Source organism: Takifugu flavidus, chromosome 1, assembly GCF_003711565.1.
Source record: "Takifugu flavidus isolate HTHZ2018 chromosome 1, ASM371156v2, whole genome shotgun sequence".
Classification (NCBI taxonomy): Eukaryota; Metazoa; Chordata; class Actinopteri; order Tetraodontiformes; family Tetraodontidae; genus Takifugu; species Takifugu flavidus.
This window is the reverse complement of record NC_079520.1, coordinates 169,385-193,865: the sequence shown is the minus strand read 5'-3', so window position 1 is coordinate 193,865 and position 24,481 is coordinate 169,385. Positions and strand designations below refer to the sequence as shown.

General features: G+C 44.1%; 1 protein-coding gene across 1 annotated transcript in view; it reads left to right on the top strand.

Annotated features, from left to right (window-relative positions):
• LOC130536639 (titin-like) overlaps positions 1–24,481 on the top strand; it is a 135,437-nt gene that overhangs the window by 84,960 nt on the left and 25,996 nt on the right. Inside the window, exons 165-181 of the mRNA XM_057052736.1 lie at positions 24–326; positions 412–711; positions 826–1,113; positions 1,226–1,528; positions 1,679–1,981; positions 2,069–2,374; positions 2,742–3,029; positions 3,149–3,439; positions 3,517–3,804; positions 3,947–4,229; positions 4,469–4,776; positions 4,864–4,968; positions 5,072–5,269; positions 5,362–5,658; positions 5,747–6,334; positions 6,437–6,739; positions 6,839–24,151. Coding sequence (XP_056908716.1) covers positions 24–326; positions 412–711; positions 826–1,113; positions 1,226–1,528; positions 1,679–1,981; positions 2,069–2,374; positions 2,742–3,029; positions 3,149–3,439; positions 3,517–3,804; positions 3,947–4,229; positions 4,469–4,776; positions 4,864–4,968; positions 5,072–5,269; positions 5,362–5,658; positions 5,747–6,334; positions 6,437–6,739; positions 6,839–24,151 — 22,065 coding nt within the window. The remainder of the gene's footprint in view (positions 1–23; positions 327–411; positions 712–825; positions 1,114–1,225; positions 1,529–1,678; positions 1,982–2,068; positions 2,375–2,741; positions 3,030–3,148; positions 3,440–3,516; positions 3,805–3,946; positions 4,230–4,468; positions 4,777–4,863; positions 4,969–5,071; positions 5,270–5,361; positions 5,659–5,746; positions 6,335–6,436; positions 6,740–6,838; positions 24,152–24,481) is intronic.

Here is a 24,481-nt window from a genome sequence, read left to right as displayed (position 1 = left end):
ATGCCTGCTTGTTTCGTCACCAGATGTCCCCAGTGAGCCTCTTAATTGCCGCATCAACAAAACCAACAAAGATTGTATGTTTGTGGCCTGGGATAAGCCCAAAAGTGATGGTGGCAGTCCCATCACAGGTTACTACATAGAGCGCAAAGAGAGGAACAGCCTGTTGTGGGTAAAGGCCAATGACACCGTGGTGCGGACCACAGAATACCCCTGTGCTGGTCTCATTGAGGGCCTGGAATACACTTTCAGGGTGTCAGCTATCAACCGTGCTGGGCAGGGCAAACCTAGTGCAAAGACTGACTTTGTCACTGCCAGGACACCTGTTGGTATGTTTTCCATATTGACATGACTCCTTTTTATGGTTTTTTTATGTTCCTCTCTCATCTTTAAATACCTTTTGCCGTCTCACAGACACTCCAGGTAAGCCTGAGATACTGGATGTTACCAAAAACTCTGTGACACTGGTTTGGACCCGTCCCAAGAATGACGGAGGCAGCAAAATCATTGGTTACTATGTTGAGGCCATGCAAGTGCCAGGAGACTCATGGATACGCTGCAACACCAGCAGCCAGAACGTCCCAAAAGAGGAGTATACAGTGACCAACCTCGAGAGAGACTTGCAGTATCAGTTTAGAGTCATTGCCAAAACCGCTGTTAACATCAGCAAACCATCTGAGCCGACAGACCCCACGCTGGTTTGTGCCGAGAATGGTGAGTTTCAAATAAAAGAAGAAGAATAAGCCAGTATAACGACAACATTATTTGTAAATCAATCCCAAGCGTAGCTGCTGATACCAGTGTGTTGTCCTGTCTCTCCACACTCAGTTCCTCCCAGGTTAGAACTGAACGTCAGGATGCAGAAGGGCTTGAAGGTGAAAGCTGGCGCCACGGTCTTACTGGAAGCTGAAGTGTTTGGTAAACCGATGCCCCGGGTGACCTGGAGGAGAGGTGATGATAGTCTGAAGTCATGTGAAGGCCACGTCATTACCCATCAGCGACATCACTTCCAGCTGGAAATGACAGCAGTCACCAAGGAGCAGACTGGGATGTACACCATCTTGGCAGAAAATGCCAGTGGCTCCAAGACCGCTGAAATCGAACTTAATGTCCTGGGTAAATACTTTCCCATTTTCTTGAAGGATCCTATGAGAATATTTGATATGATATTTTGCTAATCTAGTCTTTTGTAACATTGACCTAGTTGAATCAATTTGTCTGCCTGTAGATGTGCCCAGCTCTCCTGTTGCTGCCAAATACCTGGATGTGCTTGCCACCAGTATCAAGCTGTCCTGGGAAGCTCCTCTGAGGGATGGAGGTGCACCCATCAGCAATTACATAGTGGACAAACGTGAAACTAGCAGAGCCAATTGGGCGCAGGTGTCCTCAAAGATCAAGGGAGATGTCCTGGAGTTAACCGTGGAGAAATTGATCGAAGGCCATGAGTACCAGTTTCGAATCCGTGCAGAAAACATCTGGGGAGTTGGAGACCCCCTCATTACCAACCCAGTCATAGCCAAGAATCCGTTCAGTGAGTCATCTAAAGCGTTTCCCCTAGTCATGTGCAAAGCACAAGAATGCTCTTCACACAACCAGATAACCCGTTTTTGTTCATTTGTAATTTGAAATGTATTTATAACATTTGAAGTGAATCATTGATTAAATCTGGTATTCCTTTTAGCGGTACCTGGACCTCCTGAGGTTCCAGTGATTACAAATGTCACCAAGGAGCAGATGACAGTCAGCTGGAGGGAGCCTGCTGATGATGGAAAGTCCACCATTCTGGGATATATCTTAGAAAAGAAAGAAACCAAGGACCTTAACTGGACCAAAGTGAACAGGAAGCCAATAACGGAGAGGAGCCTGGCTGTGACAGGTCTCACAGAGGGAGCGGAGTATGAGTTCAGAGTTCTGGCGGTCAATGTTGCAGGAGTTGGTAAACCAAGTGAACCCACTGTTGGCACCACGGCACAAAATCCAATTAGTGAGTCCTATTGATGTGACACAGTTTGCTAATTGTGGAAGAGTCAAGAGAGAAGGTGTGTAATCTAAATGTTCTGTATGTGATCAGCACCACCTGGACCCATTGTGAACCCTAGTGTGATAGACACCACCCACAGCACTATCAGCCTCACATGGACAGCTCCTGCCTCTGACGGTGGAAGCCCTGTCATTGGGTATTTAGTGGAGTGCAAGAGGGCCAACACAGCTGACTGGATCCGCTGCAACATTCCCAGGAACCTGCAGGAGACTAGCTATGTCATCCAGAACCTCATCGACAAGAATGAGTACCAGTGCCGCATAACTGCCGTCAACAAGGTCGGCTTCAGTGAGCCAGTTGAAGTACCTGGCAAACATGTTGCCAAGGACATCATTGGTAAGAACACATCTCTTGTCTTTGGGGTTCAGTTCTGTTTAGGACTAGGTGACATAAAGGTTAGCTTGTTGGTTAGCTTGTTTACCTGAGATGCAATTCGGGAATATTGACATGGTTTCCAAGAGGGAACTGTGGTGCTGTGAGTGGGGCGGACCCGAGAGCTAGGGGTGGGGAAGTGGCTATGCCTCCCACCCTGTGAAGCCAGCTAGGCATTTGCTGCCTCAACATCCCCTCTCTTACATGTTAGAATGAGCTAGTTTTTCTTTTTTAACAGTAATTGCGTAATGAGGTGAGGCCCACTGTTGGACTGGATATCAACATTTTCTTAACTGTGATGGTCACATCATTTTTTGGTTTTTTCACACAGTTGCTCCTGAAGCAGTTCTTAGCGCTGAACTGAAGCAGGGCTTGGAGCTTAATGCTGGTGCCACCATGAAACTAGAGGCTTCCATCAAAGGCCGGCCCACTCCCAAGATCACCTGGGCAAAAATGAATACCAACATTAAAGACCGGCAGGGTATCTCCATTAAGTCCAGCCATACTGACACAATAGTGACGGTGGAGAACGTCAACAGATATGATGCTGGCAAATACATTCTAAACCTGGAGAGCGTGGCTGGCATGAAGATGTACACTATTGTTGTTAAGGTTTACGGTGAGTGATTCTGATATCCGTCATTGCAGAGGATGAATGAAGACCATGTCAATTTTGGAACCATCAGAGAGTTCCTCCAATTCAATAAAATGTATTGAAGTGTAGCTGTATGTCTCCAGATACTCCTGGACCACCAGTCAATCTCATGGTGAAAGAAACATCCAAAGATAGTGCTTCCATTTTCTGGGATTCTCCTCTGATGGATGGTGGCCATGAAGTCACCCACTACATTGTGGAGAAGCGTGACACAGAGAGGAAGGCCTGGTCCATCGCGACCAACAACTGCAATAAGACGTCTTTCAAGGTGCCAGACCTGAATGCTGGACGGTCCTACTGTTTCAGAGTGTCAGCAGTTAACAAGCTTGGTGCTGGAGAATATTGTGAGACAGCAGACTCAGTCAGAGCATCAGGTAGGTCCATAAAAGACACATATGATATGAAATCATTTTTGCTACTGCTCCAACAGTGCTCATTCCTATTTTTTCAGAGGAGCCTGGTGCTGTTATGGACTTTAAGACCGTTTTGGTTACTAAGGACTCGTGCACTCTTAGCTGGAAGAAACCCCTAAATGATGGCGGCAGCCGCATCATCTGTTATGTGCTGGAAGTCCTCAATGGGGATGACAAGTACAAGGAGTTAATGAGATCCAAAAACATGCAGTACAGTGCCAAAGACCTGGTCGAAGGGAAAGAGTACACTTACAGAGTAAAGGCCATTAATGACTCTGGGGAGGGCGCTGCCAAGGAGCTGAAAGTGTTTGCTAAGGACCAGATCAGTAAGTGAATCAATCCTTTGTTGAATTTCATTTCTCTTCGATTTAGTTACATTTATATGACACCTATGAGAGTCAACGATGAGACACAAAGTGTTTTCACACAAAAAAGGGTGTTTATATTAAAGCTCGTTTGTCACTATAGTTCATCCGAACTGTGATCTGAGGGACCTCCCCAACATGAGCTACATTGCAAAGGAGGGCAGCACCGTCCGCCTGAAGATACCAATCATTGGCAAACCCATACCCAAAGTCTCATGGAAAAAGGGAGATGACGAAGACTTAAAAGATAGTGGCCGTGTGTGTGCAGAGTCCTCTTCAGTCAACACCACACTCCTCATTAGGGACTGCCAGAGGAATGACGCCTCTAAATACACTATCACCCTGAGGAACAGTGCTGGAACCAAGGAGTCAACAATCTTCATCCGGTAGGACTAAATGTGCCACAGTATGACCTGAAGAAAATGTAGGGGATTAAAGTCCTACTTTATTTCAAGTGTTTCTTCTTCTTGGTCAAACTAGTTTTTTGTGGGTTTAACTCCTCTTGTCTAGAAACAGAATACAGGAAAATATACAATATTTAGAATATGGTACCGGCAACGGATCATGCTCTGTTTTGGTTTTAGTCCAAAATACTTTAAAGGAACAGATCTGGTTCCATTTCTAGGGTGGTAGGTAAACCTGGAATCCCGAGTGGAACCATCAAGTTTAAAGAGGTTACGGCTGATGGTGCGACACTGAAGTGGGGCGTCCCCAAAGATGACGGTGGCTCCGAGATCACAAACTACATCCTTGAAAAGAGAGACTCTGTCACCAATATGTGGGTTACTGTGTCTTCATCAGTGGAGACCAATTCAATGAGAGTCACTGGTCTTCATGAGGGCACAGAGTACATATTTAGAGTCTGCGCTGAGAACAAATATGGTGTTGGAGAGGGACTCAAGTCTGATCCCATCATTGCTAAACACCCATTCAGTAAGAGAAACTCCCTCATACTTTCAAAAGCTAGCTCTAAAATATAATATCTATAGATATATCTAATCTTATAATACATCTCTACAGATGTTCCTGAAGCTCCTCCTCCACCTCAGATCATGAGCATGCGGCACAACTGTGCTTACTTGGCTTGGTCAGACCCCAGGAAGACTGGAGGATCACCCATCACAGGTACAGGCAGACGGTGATAACTGGTTCTATATAGGAGATAGTTAAACAGGTAATGGTTGCAGAGATAAATGTCAAGTTAATCTAACTGTTTTGTCACATTCAGGTTATCATGTTGAATTCAAAGAGAGGAACAGTATGTTGTGGAAAAGGACAAGTCCCGCCCCCTTGAGGATGAAAGAACACAGTGTAACCGGGCTGACTGAAGGTCTGGAGTATGAGTTCAGAGTCATGGCCATTAATCTGGCCGGCACTGGTAAACCCAGCGCTCCTACTGATCCACAGGTGGCGCTAGATCCCATTGGTGAGTGCGAAAAATGGGACAAAAAGATCGTCATGCAGCATTTGTATGTTTAAAATGATATTCCATTTTTAAAACTACATATCCATTAATAGATGCCCCTGGTAAACCTGATGTGGTCAGCATCACCAAAAGCACAGTGACTCTTCAGTGGACTGAGCCACAGTTCGATGGAGGCCATAGGCTGACTGGCTACGTCATCGAGAGACGCGATCTGCCTTCAAAAATCTGGATGAAAGCTAACAATGTTAATGTCTTGGAGCCTGCCTTCACTGTCACTGATCTGCAGGAAGGCTGTAAATATGAATTCAGAATCCGGGCGAAGAATGCTGCCGGTGCCATCAGTCCACCCTCTGAGCAGACAGACACCATTATCTGTCGGGATGAATATGGTGAGATATATTGACCCACTATGTCCGTGCACCTTGACAGAATTAGTTTTAATCGTTATATTCTAATTCTGTGTAATCTATCCTACAGCTGCACCAACCATTGTTATTGATGCTCAGGTGAAGGAAGGTCTAACTGTCAGAGCTGGTGATACAATTGTCATCACTGCAACCAGCATTTTAGGCAAACCTGCTCCAACGTCCTGCTGGTCAAAGGGAGGAAAGTACTTTAAAGCATCTGATCTTGTTCAGCTTGAGACCAGCCCAACTTCCTCCACTCTGTCCATTAAGTATGCCACCAGAAAGGATACTGGGGATTATGTCATCACTGCCAGTAACCCCTTTGGTGTAAAGGAAGAAACTGTCAAGGTCACAGTTCTGGATGTACCAGATAGACCAGGACCCATTGAATGCAGTGGCATCTCCTCTGAAAAAGTAGCTCTAACTTGGACAGCTCCTACTGAAGATGGAGGCTCCCCCATTAAGTATTACACACTGGAGAAGAGAGAAACCAGCCGTCTGCTCTGGACCATCCTGGAAGAAAAGGTCATCGACTGTCATTACGTGGCCTACAAGTTGATCCAAGGCAACGAGTACTTCTTTAGAGTATCCGCAGTAAACCAGTATGGTACCAGTGAGTCATCGCATTCTGAGGCAGTAAAGATGGTTGATAGATTTGGTATGTCCCTTTCTAATCATCTTAAACTATTATTCAATATCTAAAGAGAAATGTTGCACGTGAATTTTGATGACTGTTTTGCTTCTATATTTGCATATATAGGTCCTCCTGGACCGCCATCTAAACCTGAGGTGGAGAAAGTTGATGGACATTCAGCCACTGTAACCTGGAGGAGGCCAACAGATGATGGTGGAAGTGATATCATAGGTTATTGCGTTGAGAAGAAGGAGAAAAGGGGAACAAGATGGGTCAGGGCATCCAAGACGTTGATTGCTGAACTCACATTTGAAGTTACAGGACTCACTGAGGACATTGAATATGAGTTCCGTGTTCTTGCTGAGAACAGAGCTGGCTTTGGAGAGCCCAGCGAACCCTCAATGCCTGTGAGAACAATTGTTGTTGCCTGTAAGTATACGAACTTGATTTCTTAAGGAATTTACAGGTAATCAGTCTTTTTAGCTGTTCTATTATATTAATAAAAACAAAACATGTATATCATTGCAGATGTACCTGGACCACCTTTTAATCCAAGAGTGACAGATACAACCAAGACCACCGCCACCCTAAACTGGGGGAAGCCTCTTGATAATGGTGGGTTAGATATTACTGGATATATGATTGATCACAAGAAGGAAGGAACAGAAGAATGGTTTAAGGATACTCTAACACCACATAGGATCACAGAGTTTGTTGTTCCCGAACTGGAAACTGGCGCTAAATATCATTTCAGAATTAGTGCTATGAATTCTAAGGGAGTCGGGGAACCGGCAGAAACTAGGGAACTTGTTGAGATTGTAGAGAGAGCATCCGAACCAAATCTGGAGCTTGATGTTGAGCTGAGAAGAACCCTTGTTGTTAGGGCTGGTTGTTCCATTCGTCTCTTTGTTCCAATCAAGGGTCGGCCTACACCCAGTGTTACCTGGACAAAGGAAGGTGGCCCTGTCCCGAGAGCAGTTGTTGATAGCACAGAGTCTTTTACAATGCTTATTATCCCTGAAAGTTCTAGAATTGATGCTGGCAAATATGAACTTACTCTTGAAAACCCTTCAGGAAAGAAAAGTGCCTCTATATGTGTGAGAGTTTTAGATTCACCTGGGCCTCCACTTAATCTTAAACCAATCAAGATTGACAATGAAAGTATTACAATTCAGTGGGAAATGCCACTCATTGATGGTGGAGCCAAGATCACAAATTATATAATTGAGAAGAGGGAATCAACACGCAAAGCTTTTGCTACTGCTATTACAAATTGCCCAACTACTTCAGTCAGGATTGGAGATTTGGGTGAAGGCTGTGAGTACTACTTTAGAGTATCTGCAGAAAATGAGTATGGCATTGGGGAGGCTGTTGAAACTATAGATCCAATTCGTGCATCTCAGGCACCAACTCCCCCAGAAAGTATTATTCCCACCACTGTCACCAAGAACTCGGTGAGTCTATCTTGGACCAAACCTAAGCATGACGGAGGAAGTAGAATTACAGGATATGTCCTTGAAGCCCAAAAGAGGGGAACTGATCAGTGGGCACACGTAACAACCGTCAAGACTATGGATTTCATAGTGAAAAATCTCAATGAAAATGAGGAGTATATCTTCCGCGTGATGGCTGTTAACCATTCAGGAAGAAGTGCTCCACGTGAGAGTAAAGCTGTTGTTGTTAGAGAGTCAACTTCCCTTCCTGAGTTTGACCTCCGTGGAATATGTCAGAATACAATTATTGCCAAGGCAGGAGATGACATCAAGGCTGAGATTCCAGTTATGGGACATCCAAGACCAACTATCTCTTGGCAAAAGGATGGCTCACCTCTGAAGCTTACACAGAGAACCAATGTAGAAAGTACTGCTGCCACTGTCATTCTTAGCCTTAATGAATGCACCCGAGCTGACAGTGGTGTCTATACCGTGAATGCAAAGAACATTGTTGGGTCAGTGTCAGACAACATTTTCATAAAAGTACATGATGTACCTGGGCCACCAAAGGGACCAGTTAAAATTTTGGAGATATCTCGTACCTATTGCGTCTTTGCATGGGAAACCCCTGACAATGATGGGGGCGTTCCAATCAACAACTATGTGGTTGAGATCAGAGATACAACATCCCAAACATGGACAGAGCTGTCTACCACAGTGATCCGTACAATTTACAAAGCCATCCGTTTAATCCCTGGATCTGAGTACCAGTTCAGAGTAAAGGCCAAGAACAGATACGGTGTTGGACCATCTATCACATCCGAGGCGGTGGTGGCTGCCTATCCCTTTAAAGTCCCTGGACCTCCTGGTACTCCTAGTATTGTTGCATTTACTAAAGACTCAATTACAATTGGTTGGAATGAGCCTGTATCTGATGGTGGAAATGAAGTAATTGGATACCATGTTGAGAGGAAAGAAAGAAGCAGCATCATGTGGTACAAGATAAGCAAAAGTCTTGTGAAAGGAAACATTTTTAAATCTACTGGTCTTGAGGATGGAGTTGCTTATGAGTTCCGTGTCATGGCTGAAAACATGGCCGGTGTTGGTAAACCTAGCAAGACTTCAGAAGCAATATTGGCCTTGGATCCTGTAGACCCTCCGGGTCAGCCTGTGCCAATACATGTCAATAAGAATGTTGTCACCATTCAGTGGTCAAAACCTGAATATGACGGTGGATTTAAAATCACTGGATACACAGTTGAAAAGAGAGAACTGCCTACAGGACGCTGGATTAGAGCCAACTTCACCAACATCATTGACACAACATTCACCATCAGCGGATTGACTCAAGATGCCTCATATGAGTTCCGTGTCATAGCAAGAAATTCAGCTGGTGCAATAAGTGTGCCTTCTGAGCCCTCAGGCCCAATTACCTGCAAAGATGATATCGTGGAGCCACGCATTATGGTCGATGCTATCTTTAAGGATGTCATTCTGGTTAAATCAGGAGAAACTTTCAGACTTGATGCTGATATTGCTGGTCAACCAACTCCGTGTATGGTGTGGACCAAAAATGGAAAGGAGATTGAGAACACAATGAAACTGGAGGTTAAATTTACAGAATTTGCCACCACTTTGACCAGCAAAGACTCTGTCAGGTCAGATGGAGGGGAATTTGTTTTGACTGCTACTAATGCTGGTGGATATGCAAAGCACATATTCAAAGTAAAAGTGCTTGACAGACCTGGGCCTCCAGTTGGACCTCTTGAGTTGTCTAATGTTACAGCTGAGACATGTCTAATTACCTGGGCTCCACCTACAGATGATGGAGGGGCAGAGATTCAAGGATATGTGATTGAAAAGCGTGAGTCCAGTAGAATAGTTTGGACCAATGTGGTTTCGGGCCTGCGAGCTATGCAATACAAGGTCACTAAATTAATCAAGGGAAATGAATATATTTTTAGAGTAATGGCGGTCAATAAATATGGGTTCGGAGAACCTCTTGATTCAGAACCCACAATTGCAGACAATCCGTATGTGGTTCCAGATCCTCCTGAAAATCCAGAGGTAACATCTATCACTAAAGATTCAATGGTTTTAATGTGGCAGGCACCTAAGAGTGATGGTGGTGCTCCCATTACCAACTACAATGTTGAAAGAAAAGACAAAATTGGCCTTCGTTGGGTCAAATGCAACAAGAAGAAAGTTAAGGATTTACAGTTCAAGGTCACAGGTCTTGTACCTGGACATGAATATGAATTTAGAATAAATGCTGAGAATGCTGCTGGAGTAAGTGCACCAAGTGCCATGAGTCCACTTTACAAGGCCACCGATGCACTTTATAAGCCAGGGGCTCCCTGCAATCCCAGAATTTTGGATACAACAAAATCTTCTATTACCGTTGCGTGGAACAAACCTTTGTATGATGGTGGCTCTGACATCACTGGCTACATTGTGGAGACCTGTATTCCTTCTGATAAGGAGGATGATGAGGAATGGACCATTGTGACACCAAAAGAAGGGCTCCTTGCCACTTCATTCACCATTACTAACTTGAAAGAAAACCAGGAATACAAAATTAACATTTCAGCGATTAACGCTGAAGGAGTTGGGGAGGCGGCATCAGTACCTGGCAATCCCAAGGCAGAAGACAGGTTGCTGCCACCTGAGATGGATTTGGATGCTGAGCTCCTTAAAACTGTCACTGTGAGAGCATGTTGCTCCCTTAGACTTTTCGTGCCTATCAGAGGTAGACCAGCTCCACAGGCAACATGGACCAAGGGAGATGGACAGCCTGTTAGCAGAGCAACAATTGAGAGCACAACATCGTACACCTTACTTGTAATTGAAAATGTGAACAGATTTGACAGTGGAAAGTATAATTTATCACTGGAAAATACCTCTGGATCCAAGACAGCTACTGTTCAAGTCAGGGTTCTTGACACGCCGAGTGCCCCTCAGAATCTGAAGATTATTTCCATTACAAAAGATGCTGTCACACTGTCCTGGGATACACCTGCGAACGATGGAGGTGTAAAGCTTAAAAATTACATTGTTGAAAAACGGGAATCTACAAGGAAAGCATATGCTACTGTAAGTGCTAACTGCCATAACACCAACTTTACAGTTGAGCAACTTTTGGAAGGCTGCAATTATTACTTTAGAGTTTTAGCAGAGAATGAATTTGGCATTGGTTTGCCCATTGAAACTAGTGAGTCAGTGAAAGTGTCTGAGAAACCACAGCCTCCTCGAAAAATCACTCTGAAGGATGTTACAAAGGCTAGCGTCAGCTTGTCTTGGGAGAAGCCAGAGCATGATGGTGGCAGTAGAGTGGGCTGTTATGTTGTTGAGATCCAGCCCAAAGGTGTGGATAAGTGGAGTCAGGCTGTGATTGTGAAGGAAACTGAGGCAACAATTGCTGGACTTATTGCAGGTGAAGAATACATGTTCCGTGTGGCTGCAAGAAATGAAAAGGGAACTAGCGATCCACGACAAATCGGTGTACCTGTGATAGTGAAAGACCTCGTGGTTGCACCAGTTGCCAAAATGTTGTTCAATACATTCAGCGTGTTGGCTGGAGAAGACTTGACTGTAGAGATTCCATATGTTGCTAGACCCAAAGCAGCTGTGTCATGGGTCAAAGACAAGCAACCATTAAAGAGAACTACCAGAGTCAACTTTGGTGCAGCAGACACAGTGCTGAACCTCAGCATAAAAGAGGCCTCTAAAGATGATGTTGGGCAGTATCGTATTACACTTAGCAATACAGCGGGTGAGACTACAGCAGATATTGAAATTGTTGTTCTTGATAAACCTGGCCAACCTGGTGGTCCACTTAAAGTGGAAGAGGTCACTTCTGATAGTATTACATTGTCCTGGAACCCACCAGAATATGATGGGGGTTGCACCATCAAAAGCTACATGGTTGAAAAGAGAGACACATCTACAACTAACTGGATGGTGGTCTCTCCAAATCTTGCCAGAACAAAAATTAAAGCAGGCCGGTTGAAGGCTGGAACTGAGTATCAGTTTAGAATTACAGCTGAGAACAGGTATGGAAAAGGCCCAGCTCTTCTATCAGAGTGTATTACAGCACAATATCCATATAAGCTGCCAGGACCTCCGGGAACACCATCAATTTTACACACCACTAAGGACGCTATGCTAGTTACCTGGAATGAACCTGTAAATGATGGTGGAAGCACTATTTTAGGCTACCATCTGGAACGCAAGGAAAGAAACAGCATTCTGTGGGTAAAGCTTAATAAATGCCTAATCAATGACCAAACCTTCAAGTCTATTGGCCTAGAACTAGGAATGGAGTATGAATACAGAGTTTTTGCTGAAAACATTGTTGGTATAGGCAAAGCAAGCAAAGTGTCTGAGGGACACGTCGCTAGAGATCCTTGTGATCCGCCTGGTACACCAGAAGCTACAAAGATTACTAAGGATTCTGTTACTATTATCTGGACTAAGCCTGAATATGATGGTGGTGCAAAAGTTACAGGATACATTGTGGAAAAGAAGGAGCTTCCTGATGGCCGCTGGTTGAAGGCAAACTTCACTAATGTCATTGAAACTGAATATGTTGCAACTGGACTTGTACAGAACAGTCAGTATGAGTTCCGTGTCATCGCCAGAAATTCTGCTGGTGTTTTCAGTATACCTTCCTATAGCACTGGTCCTATCACTGCCAAGGATGATATTGAACCACCACACATTAGTATTGATCCAGAATACACTCAGAGTATTGTGGTTAATGCTGGAGAAAACTTCAAAATTGATGGAGATGTCCATGGTAAACCATTGCCCTCTATACATTGGATGAAGGGAGAGCAGGAATTAGGCAACACAATTCATAGAGAAATTAAGAACACATCCACAAAAGCTTGCATTTCAGTTAAGGAAGCTAAAATTTCAGATGGAGGCCAATACACACTTTTGTTAAAAAATCTGGGAGGAGAAAAGTCTGTGCAAGTAAATGTAGTTGTTCTAGATAAACCCGGGAAACCACAAGGACCCATCGTTGTCACAGGAGTAACCAAGGACACATGCTGCCTTGCATGGAAACCACCTTCACAAGATGGTGGCAGCAAGATCTCTCACTATTTAGTTGAGAGGAGAGAGAGCAGTAGACTTGTTTGGACCGCTGTTGACTCAAAAGTAGAAAATACCTACCTAAAGGTTTCTAAGCTCTTGGAAGGAAATGAATATATTTTTAGAGTACATGCTGTTAATCACTTTGGAATTGGTGCAGGGCTTGAGTCAGCAGCTATTCTCATCAAAGACCCATATGTATGTCCTGGAACTCCAAAGAGTTTGGAAGTTACAGATATTAAGAAGGATTCAATGGTGCTGACCTGGGAGCCCCCCTCTGTTGATGGAGGCAGTCCTATTACTGGATACATAATTGAGAAACATGATAAAGAAGGTGTTCGATGGATCAGATGCAACAGGCAAAGCGTCACTGGCTTGACCTTTAAGGTCAGAGGGCTCCATGAAGGCCATAGCTATGAATTCAGAGTTGCAGCTGAAAACACTGTTGGTATAGGTGAGCCAAGTGCTGCAACAGTTTATTACCAAGCTTCTGATCCCATCTTCAGACCTGGTCCACCTCACAATCCAAGAGTAACTGACACGACAAAAACATCAGCATTTTTGTCATGGGGCAAGCCCGCTTTTGATGGAGGCTGTGAGATACAGGGATATATTGTAGAATGTTGTCATGTCACAGAGTCAAAAGCTGAACCTGAAGCCCCAGCTGAACCAGCTGCTACAGGTGGACAAGCTGAAGAATGGATAATGTGCACACCACCAACAGGTGTCAAAAAAACAATATTTGAAGTTTTAAACCTAAAGGAGAACCATCCATATAAGTTCAGAGTATGTGCTGTCAACAAGGTTGGCGTTGGTGAACATGCAGATGTATCTGGGGCTGTTTTTGTCAAGGAAAAAGAAGAAGAGCCAGACCTTGATATTGACCCAGAGCTTAGAAAGATCATGACCATTAGGGCTGGGGCATCCATTAGACTGTTTATCCCTATCAAAGGAAGGCCTTCTCCTCTAATTAAGTGGGACAAAGATGGTGCTGCACTTAAGGAGACCGCCCAAATTGAGGTGACCAGTAGTTTCACCTCCCTTGTTATTGATAAGGTATGTAGAACTGACAGTGGGAAATACACAGTTACTGCTGAGAATGCCAGTGGAATCAAGTCTGCATTTGTTGTTGTCCGTGTTCTTGATACCCCCGGTGCTCCCATTCATTTAAAAGTGATGGAAATTACAAACCACTCGGTGACACTTGCATGGGATCCACCATTGTTGGATGGAGGCTCCAAAATTAAGAATTACATTATCGAAAAAAGAGAGAGCACACGGAAAACCTATGCAGCTGTCGCTACAAACTGTCACACTCTTTCATGGAAGATTGAACCTCTTCAGGAGGGTTGCAGTTACTATTTCCGAGTGCTTGCTGAGAATGCACATGGAGTTGGACTTCCAGCAGTGACAGTTGATCCTCTCAAGGTCTCTGAGGTGCCCCAGTCCCCTAAGAACCTGATTGTCACAGACCAAACTAAATCAAGCATTTCACTTGCCTGGGAAAAGCCAGAGTACGATGGAGGAAGCAGAGTAATACAATACCTGCTGGAGGTGAAGCTTAAGAACCAAGACAAATGGAGTGGAGTCAATACATTTAGGACAATGGAGGCTACTGTTTCTAATCTGAACGCAGGAGAAGAATATTTGTTCAGAATTACAGCAATTAACGAAAAAGGAAAAAGTGATCCCAAAATTCTTGCCGGTCCAGTGATGACTAAGAACTTGGTCTTTGAACCTGATGTTCGACCAGCATTCAGCAGCTACAGTGTCCATGTTGGGAAAGACCTGATGATTGACGTTCCTATCTTTGGACGCCCCAAACCAGCTGTGGTGTGGAACAAAGATGGAGCTCCTTTAAAATTTACGACGAGGCTAAACATCCACAACACACCAACACATACATCACTGAGCGTTAAGGAAGCAGCCGGTGATGATGGTGGCATGTACACTGTTACTGTTTCAAACTCAGCTGGAAAGAAGGATGCCACACTTGAATTGATTGTACTTGATAAGCCTGGCCCTCCATCTGGCCCTGTGAGGTTTGATGAAATTACAACCCAGAGCATCACCCTCTCATGGGACCCACCAAAAAGCAATGGTGGTTGCCAAATTTCTAACTACATTGTGCAGAAGAGGGACACTAATACAACAACATGGGAAAATGTCAGTATCAACTGTGCTCGAAACACCATTAAGGTGAACAGATTAAAGACTGGTGCCGAGTATCAGTTTAGAATCATTGCCCAGAATCGCTATGGTAAGAGTCATGGTCTGGACTCTTGCGCTGTGATTGCTCAGTATCCATACAAAGAGCCAGGGCCACCAGGCACTCCTTTCATTTCTTCTCTTTCTCGGGACCATCAAATTGTAGAGTGGCATGAACCTGTCTCAGATGGAGGTACTGCTGTTCTTGGCTACCACCTTGAAAGAAAAGAGAGAAATAGTATTCTCTGGGTCAAAGTCAACAAGATGCTTATTCATGACACAAGTTTCAAGAGCCACCCATTGGATGAGGGTGTTGAGTATGAATACAGAGTATACGCTGAAAATATTGTCGGTATTGGAAGATGTAGTAAGGTCTCAGAGGGCTGCGTTGCCCGTGACCCTTGTGATCCCCCTGGAAAGCCAGAAGCCATCCATGTGACCAAAGACAACATTGTGATTCGGTGGACTAAGCCAGAGTACGATGGTGGCAGTAATATCACTGGTTATACAGTGGAAAAGCGTGATCTCCCAGAGGGCAGGTGGGTCAGGGCAAACTTTACAAATGTGATTGAGACCCAGTTTACTGTTACTGGTCTGACTGAGAATGCACAGTATGATTTCAGAGTAATTGCTAAGAATGCAGTGGGCACCATCAGCAAGCCATCTTACAACAGTGGACCCATCATTGCAAGTGATAAAGTGGAAGCTCCAAAATTCTCCATTGATCCAGCCTTCACCAAAGCCATTGTTGTCAATGCTGGGGAGACAGTCAAGCTAGATGCTGATGTGCATGGCAAGCCACTTCCTGCAATCAGATGGTTCAAGAATGAAAAGGCAGTTGAAAACACTCTCAGAGTAGATATCAAAAACACTGAATGCCACACAATGTTGACCATTAAGGATGCTGTTAGGATAGATGGTGGAATTTACACACTCCAATTGACAAATGAAGCTGGCAGTGAAACTATTCCTTTCAAAGTTGTTGTCCTTGACCGGCCAAGCCCGTGCCAAGAACCCCTCCGCATCACTGGAGTAACAGAGGATAAATGCACGCTTGTGTGGCAAGCCCCTCAACATGATGGCGGTAGTCCTATTACGCACTATGTCATTGAGAGAAGAGAGACCAGCCGTTTAGCTTGGACCGTTGTGTCTAACAGATGTGAAGCCACATGCTACAAAGTAAGCAAGTTACTGGAGGGCAATGAGTACATGTTCCGCGTCATGGCAGTTAACAGTTATGGTGCCAGTGAGCCTCTGGAGTCCAGTGGAGTCATCATGAAGACTCCATTTGTTCCTCCAGGTCAACCTCACATTGAGGATGTATGTAGGATTTCACATGATGGCATGACAATCACTTGGTCAGCCCCTGAGACTGACGGTGGCAGTGAGGTTACCAATTACATAGTTGAAAAAAAGGACAGAAATGGAATCAAATGGACTAGATGCAACCGACAGAAGATTACCGACTTCTCCTTTAGGGTTACAGGTCTTACTACTAATCACGAATATGAATTCAGAGTGTCTGCTGAAAATATTGTTGGTGTAGGAGTGCCAAGCCTTCCAAGTTCCTACTATAAGGCCTGTGATCCAAAATACAAACCATGTGCCCCTGCATATGTGAACGTGACTGACTCTACAAAGAGTTCTATTACAGTTTCATGGGGAAAACCTCTATCTGATGGTGGCAGTCCCATTCAAGGCTATATTGTAGAAATCTGCAAGGCAGATGAGGAGGAATGGACCATGGTCACTCCCCCCACTGGCCTCCGTGTCAACAAATATGAAATCACCAAACTCTGTGAGGGCCAAGAGTACAAGATTCAGGTGTGTGCTTTGAACAAACTCGGCCTAGGCGAAGCTGCAGTTCTTTCTGGGACAGCCAAGCCAGAGGAAAGGGTTGAACACCCACAGATTAACCTTGACTCTGAACTGAGGAAAGGTATTACGATGAAAGCTGGAGGTTCTGTCAGAATTCAAATTCCATTCAAAGGCAGGCCAACACCTGAAATTAAATGGACTAAGGATGAAGGAGACCTAACAGAAAAGGTAGTGGTTGAGAAAGCGCTCAACTTTACCCATCTGTCCATTGATTCCTGTGACAGAAATGACTCTGGGAAATACACCCTAACACTGACAAACAGCAGTGGTTCTGTATCGGATTTTGTTTCTGTGAAAATCCTTGACACACCTGGAGCCCCACAGAACCTTGTGGCTAAGGAAATTAAAAAGGATTGTGCTACTCTTACATGGGAAACCCCACTGATTGATGGAGGATCTAAAATCAAGAATTACATAATTGACAAACGGGAATCCACCAGAAAAGCTTATGCTAATGTGTCCACAAAATGCACCAAGACGACATTTAAAGTTGAAAATTTGATTGAAGGCGCTATGTACTATTTCAGAGTAATGGCTGAGAATGAATACGGAGTTGGCCAGGCTGTCGAAACAAAGACAGCATCTAAAGCTTGTGAGGTTCCACTACCTGTAGGAAAAGTCTCCCTAATTGATATCTCCAAAACTAGTGCAACACTGTCCTGGGAGAAACCAGAATATGATGGAGGCAGTAGAATTGGTGGCTACCTAATTGAAATGCAGCTCAAAGGAACGGACAAGTGGGGAATTGTAACTAATACAAAAGCATGTGAAGGCACTGTCACAGGACTTACAGCTGGAACGGAATATCTCTTCCGCATTATTGCTTACAATGAAAAGGGTAAAAGTGAGCCAAAGCCACTTGCTGCACCTGTCATCGCCACTGACATGACCCTTGAACCCGTCATCAAGTTGCAATTTAATACATACAGTGTGTTAGCGGGTAAAGACTTGAAATTGGAGTTTCCTGTACATGGCAGGCCCAAACCTAAAGTGACTTGGGCTAAAGATGGTCAATCTTTAAAGGTAACATCTAGAGTTAATGTGTTTAACACTTCAGCAACAACTGGAATTCAAATTACTGAGGCATGTAAGGATGATTTTGGAAAATATTCCATTACAGTTACCAATGCAGCTGGTACTGTTGTTGAGGATCTGAATATCATCATCCTGGACAAGCCTGGTCCATCAACTGGACCGGTTCAGGTTGCTGAAGTTAGCAATACTTTTGTCCACCTATCATGGGAGCCCCCAGAGTATACTGGTGGATGCCAGATAAAGAATTATATAGTGGAGAAGAGAGATACTACCACGACAACATGGCAACCAGTCACCACACAGCTTGCAAGAACAGCATTGAAGGTCACCAAACTAAAGACTGGTGCAGAATATCAGTTCAGAATCATTGCTGAAAATCGATATGGAAAAGGTCTGCCTTTGGAGTCAAAGGCTATTGTTGTCCAATATCCTTACAAACCACCAGGGCCCCCTGGAACCCCATATGTTAAATCTGCAACAAAGGAAATGATGATTATTGAATGGAATGAGCCAGTCAATGATGGTGGAAGTACAGTTATTGGTTATCATCTTGAAAGCAAAGAGAGAAGCAGTATCCTTTGGAATAAATTGAACAAGTCTGTTATTAAAGACACACAATTCAAAATCTGTAACCTTGAGGAAGGAATTGGATACGAATTTAGAGTTTATGCTGAAAATATTGTTGGTGTTGGTAGAGCCAGTAAAGTATCTGAGTCTTTCATTGCTCGTGATCCCTGTGATCCTCCTGGGGCTCCCGAAGCTGTGGCTATTTCCAAGAATCATATCAAGATTAAATGGACAAAGCCTCAGTATGATGGAGGAAGTAAAGTGAATGGTTATATTGTGGAAAGAAAAGACCTTTCTTCTCCAGAGGGGCGATGGGTAAGGGCTAACTTCACAAATATAATTGAGACTGAGTATGCAGTCACTGGTCTGACAGAAAATGAGCAATATGAATTTAGAGTGATTGCAAGAAATGCAGCCAGTGTCTTTAGTGAGCCATCAGACAGCTCTGGACCTATTACCGCTACTGATGAGATTGAACCACCAAGGGCCTCAATGGATCCCAAATACAAGGATATCATTGTTGTCAATGCTGGAGAGCACTTGCTAATGGATGCGGACATCTATGGAAAGCCAATACCTGATGTTGCCTGGCTAAAAGAAGGCAAAGAAATGGAAAAAACTTTGCGCATTGAAGCAAAAACCACCGAAAAAACTGCCGTCATCACCATCAAGGATGTAACCATGATTGACAGTGGAAATTATGAACTTGTCCTCAAAAATATTGGTGGCACTAAAACTGTCCCTATCACTGTTAAAGTTCTTGATAAACCTGGACCACCCACTGGACCAATGAAAATAACAGGTGTGATGGCTGACAGATGCACCCTTTCCTGGTCAGAGCCAACTCTTGATGGTGGTGCTAATATCAACCACTACATCTTGGAGAAGAGAGAGACTAGCAGATTATCATGGACTGTTGCTGCACCAAATATCACAGGTCTATTCTACAAATTGAAAAGTTTGCTGCCTGGAAATGAATACATTTTTAGAGTCAGAGCAGTAAATAAATATGGTGTTGGTGACTATCTTGAGAGTGAACCTGTCATTGCACGGAATCCTTACAAACCACCTAGTGCTCCTGGAACTCCTGAAGCAAAGGAGATTACAAAGGACTCAATGGTCTTGTTGTGGACCGCTCCAGAACAAACTGGTGGAGCTGACATTGAAGGCTATCATCTTGAAAAACGTGATAAAGATAGTGTGAGATGGACTAAATGCAACAGACAAAAGCTGACTGACACTTATTTCAAAGTCACTGGTCTGATGACAGACCACTTTTATGAGTTCCGTGTTTCTGCAGAGAATGAAACTGGAATTGGAGACCTCAGTGAATCATCGCTGTTCTACAGAGCATGCAATGTGACAGCACCACCTGGACCTCCACGTCATCCTAAAGTGACAGACTACACAAAGTCCTCTGTGTCCCTATCTTGGATCAAACCTGATTCTGACGGCGGCGCCTACATTAAGGGCTACATTGTTGAAATGAGAGAGCATATGGTGGTTACAGACGTAACACAGGGAGCAGAAATAGCACCAGCAGTAGAAGCATCAGTTGAAAAAGAATGGACCATGTGCACTCCACCCAGTGGCATTCAAGCCACGAAACTCAACATCACAGACTTAAAGGAGAGTGGAGAGTACCAATTCCGTGTTTTTGCCATCAATTCTGAGGGAGTAGGAGAGGCTGCCAATATCCATGGCACTGTGATTACGTCTGACAGGGTAGAAGCACCAGAGATGGAATTAGACGCTGACTTAAGAAAGGTGGTATCTGTTCGAGCAGGTGGAACACTGCGTCTGTTTGTCACCATCAGAGGAAGGCCTCAGCCTACAGTGACATGGGAAAAGGTTGAGGGAGCCCTCACAGACCGTGCTGCAGTTGACACCACAGGCTCATACACCATGCTTGTCATTGACAGTGTTAACCGCTTTGACAGTGGCAAATACTCACTCACTCTTGAGAATAGTTTGGGTTCCAAATCTGCTACTGTTGCCGTGAGAATCTTGGATACACCAAGTGCACCACAAAACTTTAGTGTAAAGGAGCTCAGAAAGGATTCAGTAACGCTTGCATGGGACCCTCCAGTTACAGATGGCGGTTCTAAAATCACAAACTACATAGTAGAAAAGAGAGAATCTGTCAGAAAGGCCTACACCACTGTCACCAGCAACTGCATAGCCACCTCATTTAAAATTGAAGAGCTCCCTGAAGGGAGCATTTTCTACTTCAGAGTTTGTGCCGTGAATGAATATGGCCAAGGACTAATGGTGGAAACCAAAGAAATTAAAGTATCTGAGGTACCTCTGCCACCTAGTAAGGTAACGCTTGTAGATCTGACAAAGAACAGCGTATCATTGGCCTGGCAAAAACCTCATCACGATGGTGGAAGCAAGATAATGTGCTACAACGTAGAATTTAAACCTAAAAGTGGAGAAAAATGGGGCACAGCATGTACCGTGAAGATTCCCGAGGCCACTATTCTTAATTTGACTCCAAATGAAGCTTATTTATTCAGAGTTGTTGCAATAAATGAAAAAGGAAAGAGTGAGCCAAAGGATCTTGGTTTGCCTGTGATCGCAAAAGATGTCGCAATCGAACCCTCTACGGATTTATTGTTTACCACATACAGTGTAAAAGCTGGAGATGACCTCACCCTGGAAGTTCCAGTAAGAGGCAGGCCAAAGCCTGTTGTATCCTGGAAGAAGGATGGTCTTCCTTTAAAACAAACATCATCTGTGACCATTTTGAACACTGCAATCTCATCCAAAATTATCATCAAAGATGCAAGTCGTGACCACGTGGGCAAGTATGACATTACTCTGGCTAATACAGCAGGCACTGCTACAGCTAATATTGGAGTCATAGTCCTTGATAAGCCAGGTCCCCCTAAAGGTATCAAGGTTGATGCTGTGACCTCAGACTCCATTGCACTGTCCTGGTCCCCACCAGATTATGAAGGCGGGTGTTGCATTAGTAACTATATTGTTGAGAAACGGGACACAAACACTCAGGAATGGCAAATGATTGCAAGTAATGTTGCAAGGACATCCTTTAAAGCTGGTAGGTTAACGCATGGAGCAGAGTATCAATTCCGCATTTATGCAGTTAATCGCTATGGAAAGAGTACATACCTGGATTCTCCTGGAATCATTGCTCAGTATAACTTCAAACAACCTGGACCTCCTTCTACACCAATCGTGAAGTTGGCCACCAAATCTTACATGTTAGTGACTTGGAATGAGCCAGTCATTGATGGAGGTAGTCCTGTTTTGGGCTACCATATTGAAAGAAAAGAACGTTCGAGTATACTTTGGACAAAAATAAACAGAGGAATGATCAAAGATACAGAATTCAAAGTCAATGGTATTGAAGAGGGCATGATTTACGAATACCGTGTCTATGCTGAGAATATTGCTGGAATTGGCAAATGTAGCAAGGCATGTGAAGGTGTACTTGCAAGGGATCCATGTGATCCTCCAGGCACACCATTGGTGACTGCTGTTGGTGGAACGTCTGTTTCCTTGTCATGGGATAAGCCAGAGTATGACGGCGGGGCCAAGGTGTCTGGCTACATAATTGAATGCAGGGATCTTCCTGAGGGACGGTGGACAAGATGCAACTTCACAAATGTGGCTGAGACACATTATGACGTAACAGGTTTAACAGAGAACAGCCAGTATGACTTCCGTGTTATCGCCAAGAATGTTGCCGGACTGTTTAGTGAACCATCTGAAAACACCGGCCCCATTACAGTAAAGGATGACGTGGAGCCGCCACGTATAATGATGGATGTCAAGTTCAGAGAGACAGTATTTGTGAAAGCAGGCAAAACTCTGAAGATCAATGCTGACCTTGCAGGACATCCTGCTCCTGTGATTTCCTGGACAAAAGATGGTAAAGAAGTTGAACTCAGAGCCAGAATTCAGATCATTTCAACAGAGACCAACACTTGTCTCATTATGAAAGATTGCATCAGAAGAGATTCTGGACAATACAAGTTGACTTTGCAGAACATTGTTGGGACAGTCACCATGCCAGTGAACTGTGTGATCCTAGATAAACCAGGACCCTCAACAGGACCTTTGCAGATCACAGGCCTCAAAGCTGAAGAATGCACTCTATCATGGGGCCCTCCACAGGAGACTGGTGGAGCTGACATTACAAATTATGTTGTAGAAAAGCGTGAGACAAGTCGATTAGCATGGACATTAGTGAAAGATGTCACCAAAACGTACTTCACAGTCACAGGACTTCTCAAAGGAAATGAATATATCTTTAGAGTTTTGGCAGTTAACAAACATGGACTTGGAGAGGCACTGGAGAGTGATGCTGTTAAGATTATGGATCCTTACACTGTTTCCACTGCCCCATCTAGTGTTGATGTCATTGCCATAACTGGAGACTGTATGACACTTACCTGGTGCAAACCAGCTAATGATGGAGGTAGCCCCATCACTGGATATGTAATTGAACGCCGTGAAAAGACAGGTATGCGCTGGATTCGTGTAAACAGACAACCTGCTATTGAATGTACCATAACAGCAAACAAACTACGCAAAGGTTGCGAATATGACTTTAGAGTCTATGCCGAAAATGCAGCTGGCCTAAGTCCTCCAAGTGAACCATCTGCAACATTCAGAGCGGTAGATCCCGTGGTTGTTCCTTCACGCCCTCCAAAACCGAAGATCATCAATTCAACCAAAAATAGTGTATCTATTGTTTGGAAATCATCCACAGATGATGGTGGTGCTCCTATCCTTGGATACAGTGTGGAATACAGAGAACACATTCTCAAACCAGAGTCAGAGATTCTGGAAGAAGAGGATTATGAAGGTGATGAAGATGATGAAGATGAAGAAGTACCTGAATCACCTGAAGAGCTAGCAAGATGGGTTGAGGCTATTCCTCTTACTAAGAGTTTGGAATTTACAGTCACTGGGCTGAAGACAGACCTACAATACGAATTCTGTGTCAAAGCAATAAACAAAGTTGGCAGCAGTGGGCGGAGTCCATACTCAGAAGCTGCTGCTGCAGTGGACAGAACTGTCGAGCCATCCTTTGATGTGGGCATTGAAATGCGTAAAGTGCTTATTGTTAAGCACGGCACAGCATTTACTCTCAATCTACCATTCAAAGGGAAACCTGTGCCATCTGTGACATGGGACAAAGAGGGTGTTGACCTAAAGGTCAGAGGAACCATTGAAACAGCAGAATCCAGGACTTCACTTACAATTGAAAAATCTAGTCGAAATGACTCGGGAGAGTATCGAGTAACACTTGAATCGCATTTGGGAAAAGTAACATTGCCCATGACAGTCAAGGTGCTTGACACTCCAGGACCTCCTTCCAATGTTAAAGTTTCAGCAGTGACCAGAGATTCAGCAACACTCATTTGGGAAGCTCCAGAGAATGATGGTGGCGATGCAGTTAAAGCCTACCATGTTGAGAAACGTGAGGCTAGTAAAAAGGCCTGGGTGTCTGTGACTTGTAACTGCCATGCATTAACCTATAAGGTCGAAGACTTACAGGAGGGAGCCTTTTATTACTTCAGAGTTATCGGAGAAAATGAGTATGGATTGGGCGTCCCTCAGGAAGCTAAGGCTGGAACAAAGATCACAGGTAATATAACTGACCTTGAAAATTCACCATTTCACCATTCAGTACATAGTATATTTTGCTTGATGTCTGTGTAGATTCTCAATCGTCCAGGTCATAGTTATCCAGGGTAAGTTTTCTGTGTCAACTGGACTGTTTTTCTTCTCTTGACGACATTTCGCCTTGTATCCAGAAAGCTTCTCCAGTTCTGAACTCGCTTCAAGCTCTGTCCCCAGCGAGTTTAGAACTGAAAAAGTCTTTTGGATAGAAGGAGAAACATCTTCAAGAGAAGAAAGACAGTCCAGTTGACCCAGAAAACATACCTTGGATATATTGTGCTTCTATATTATAAAT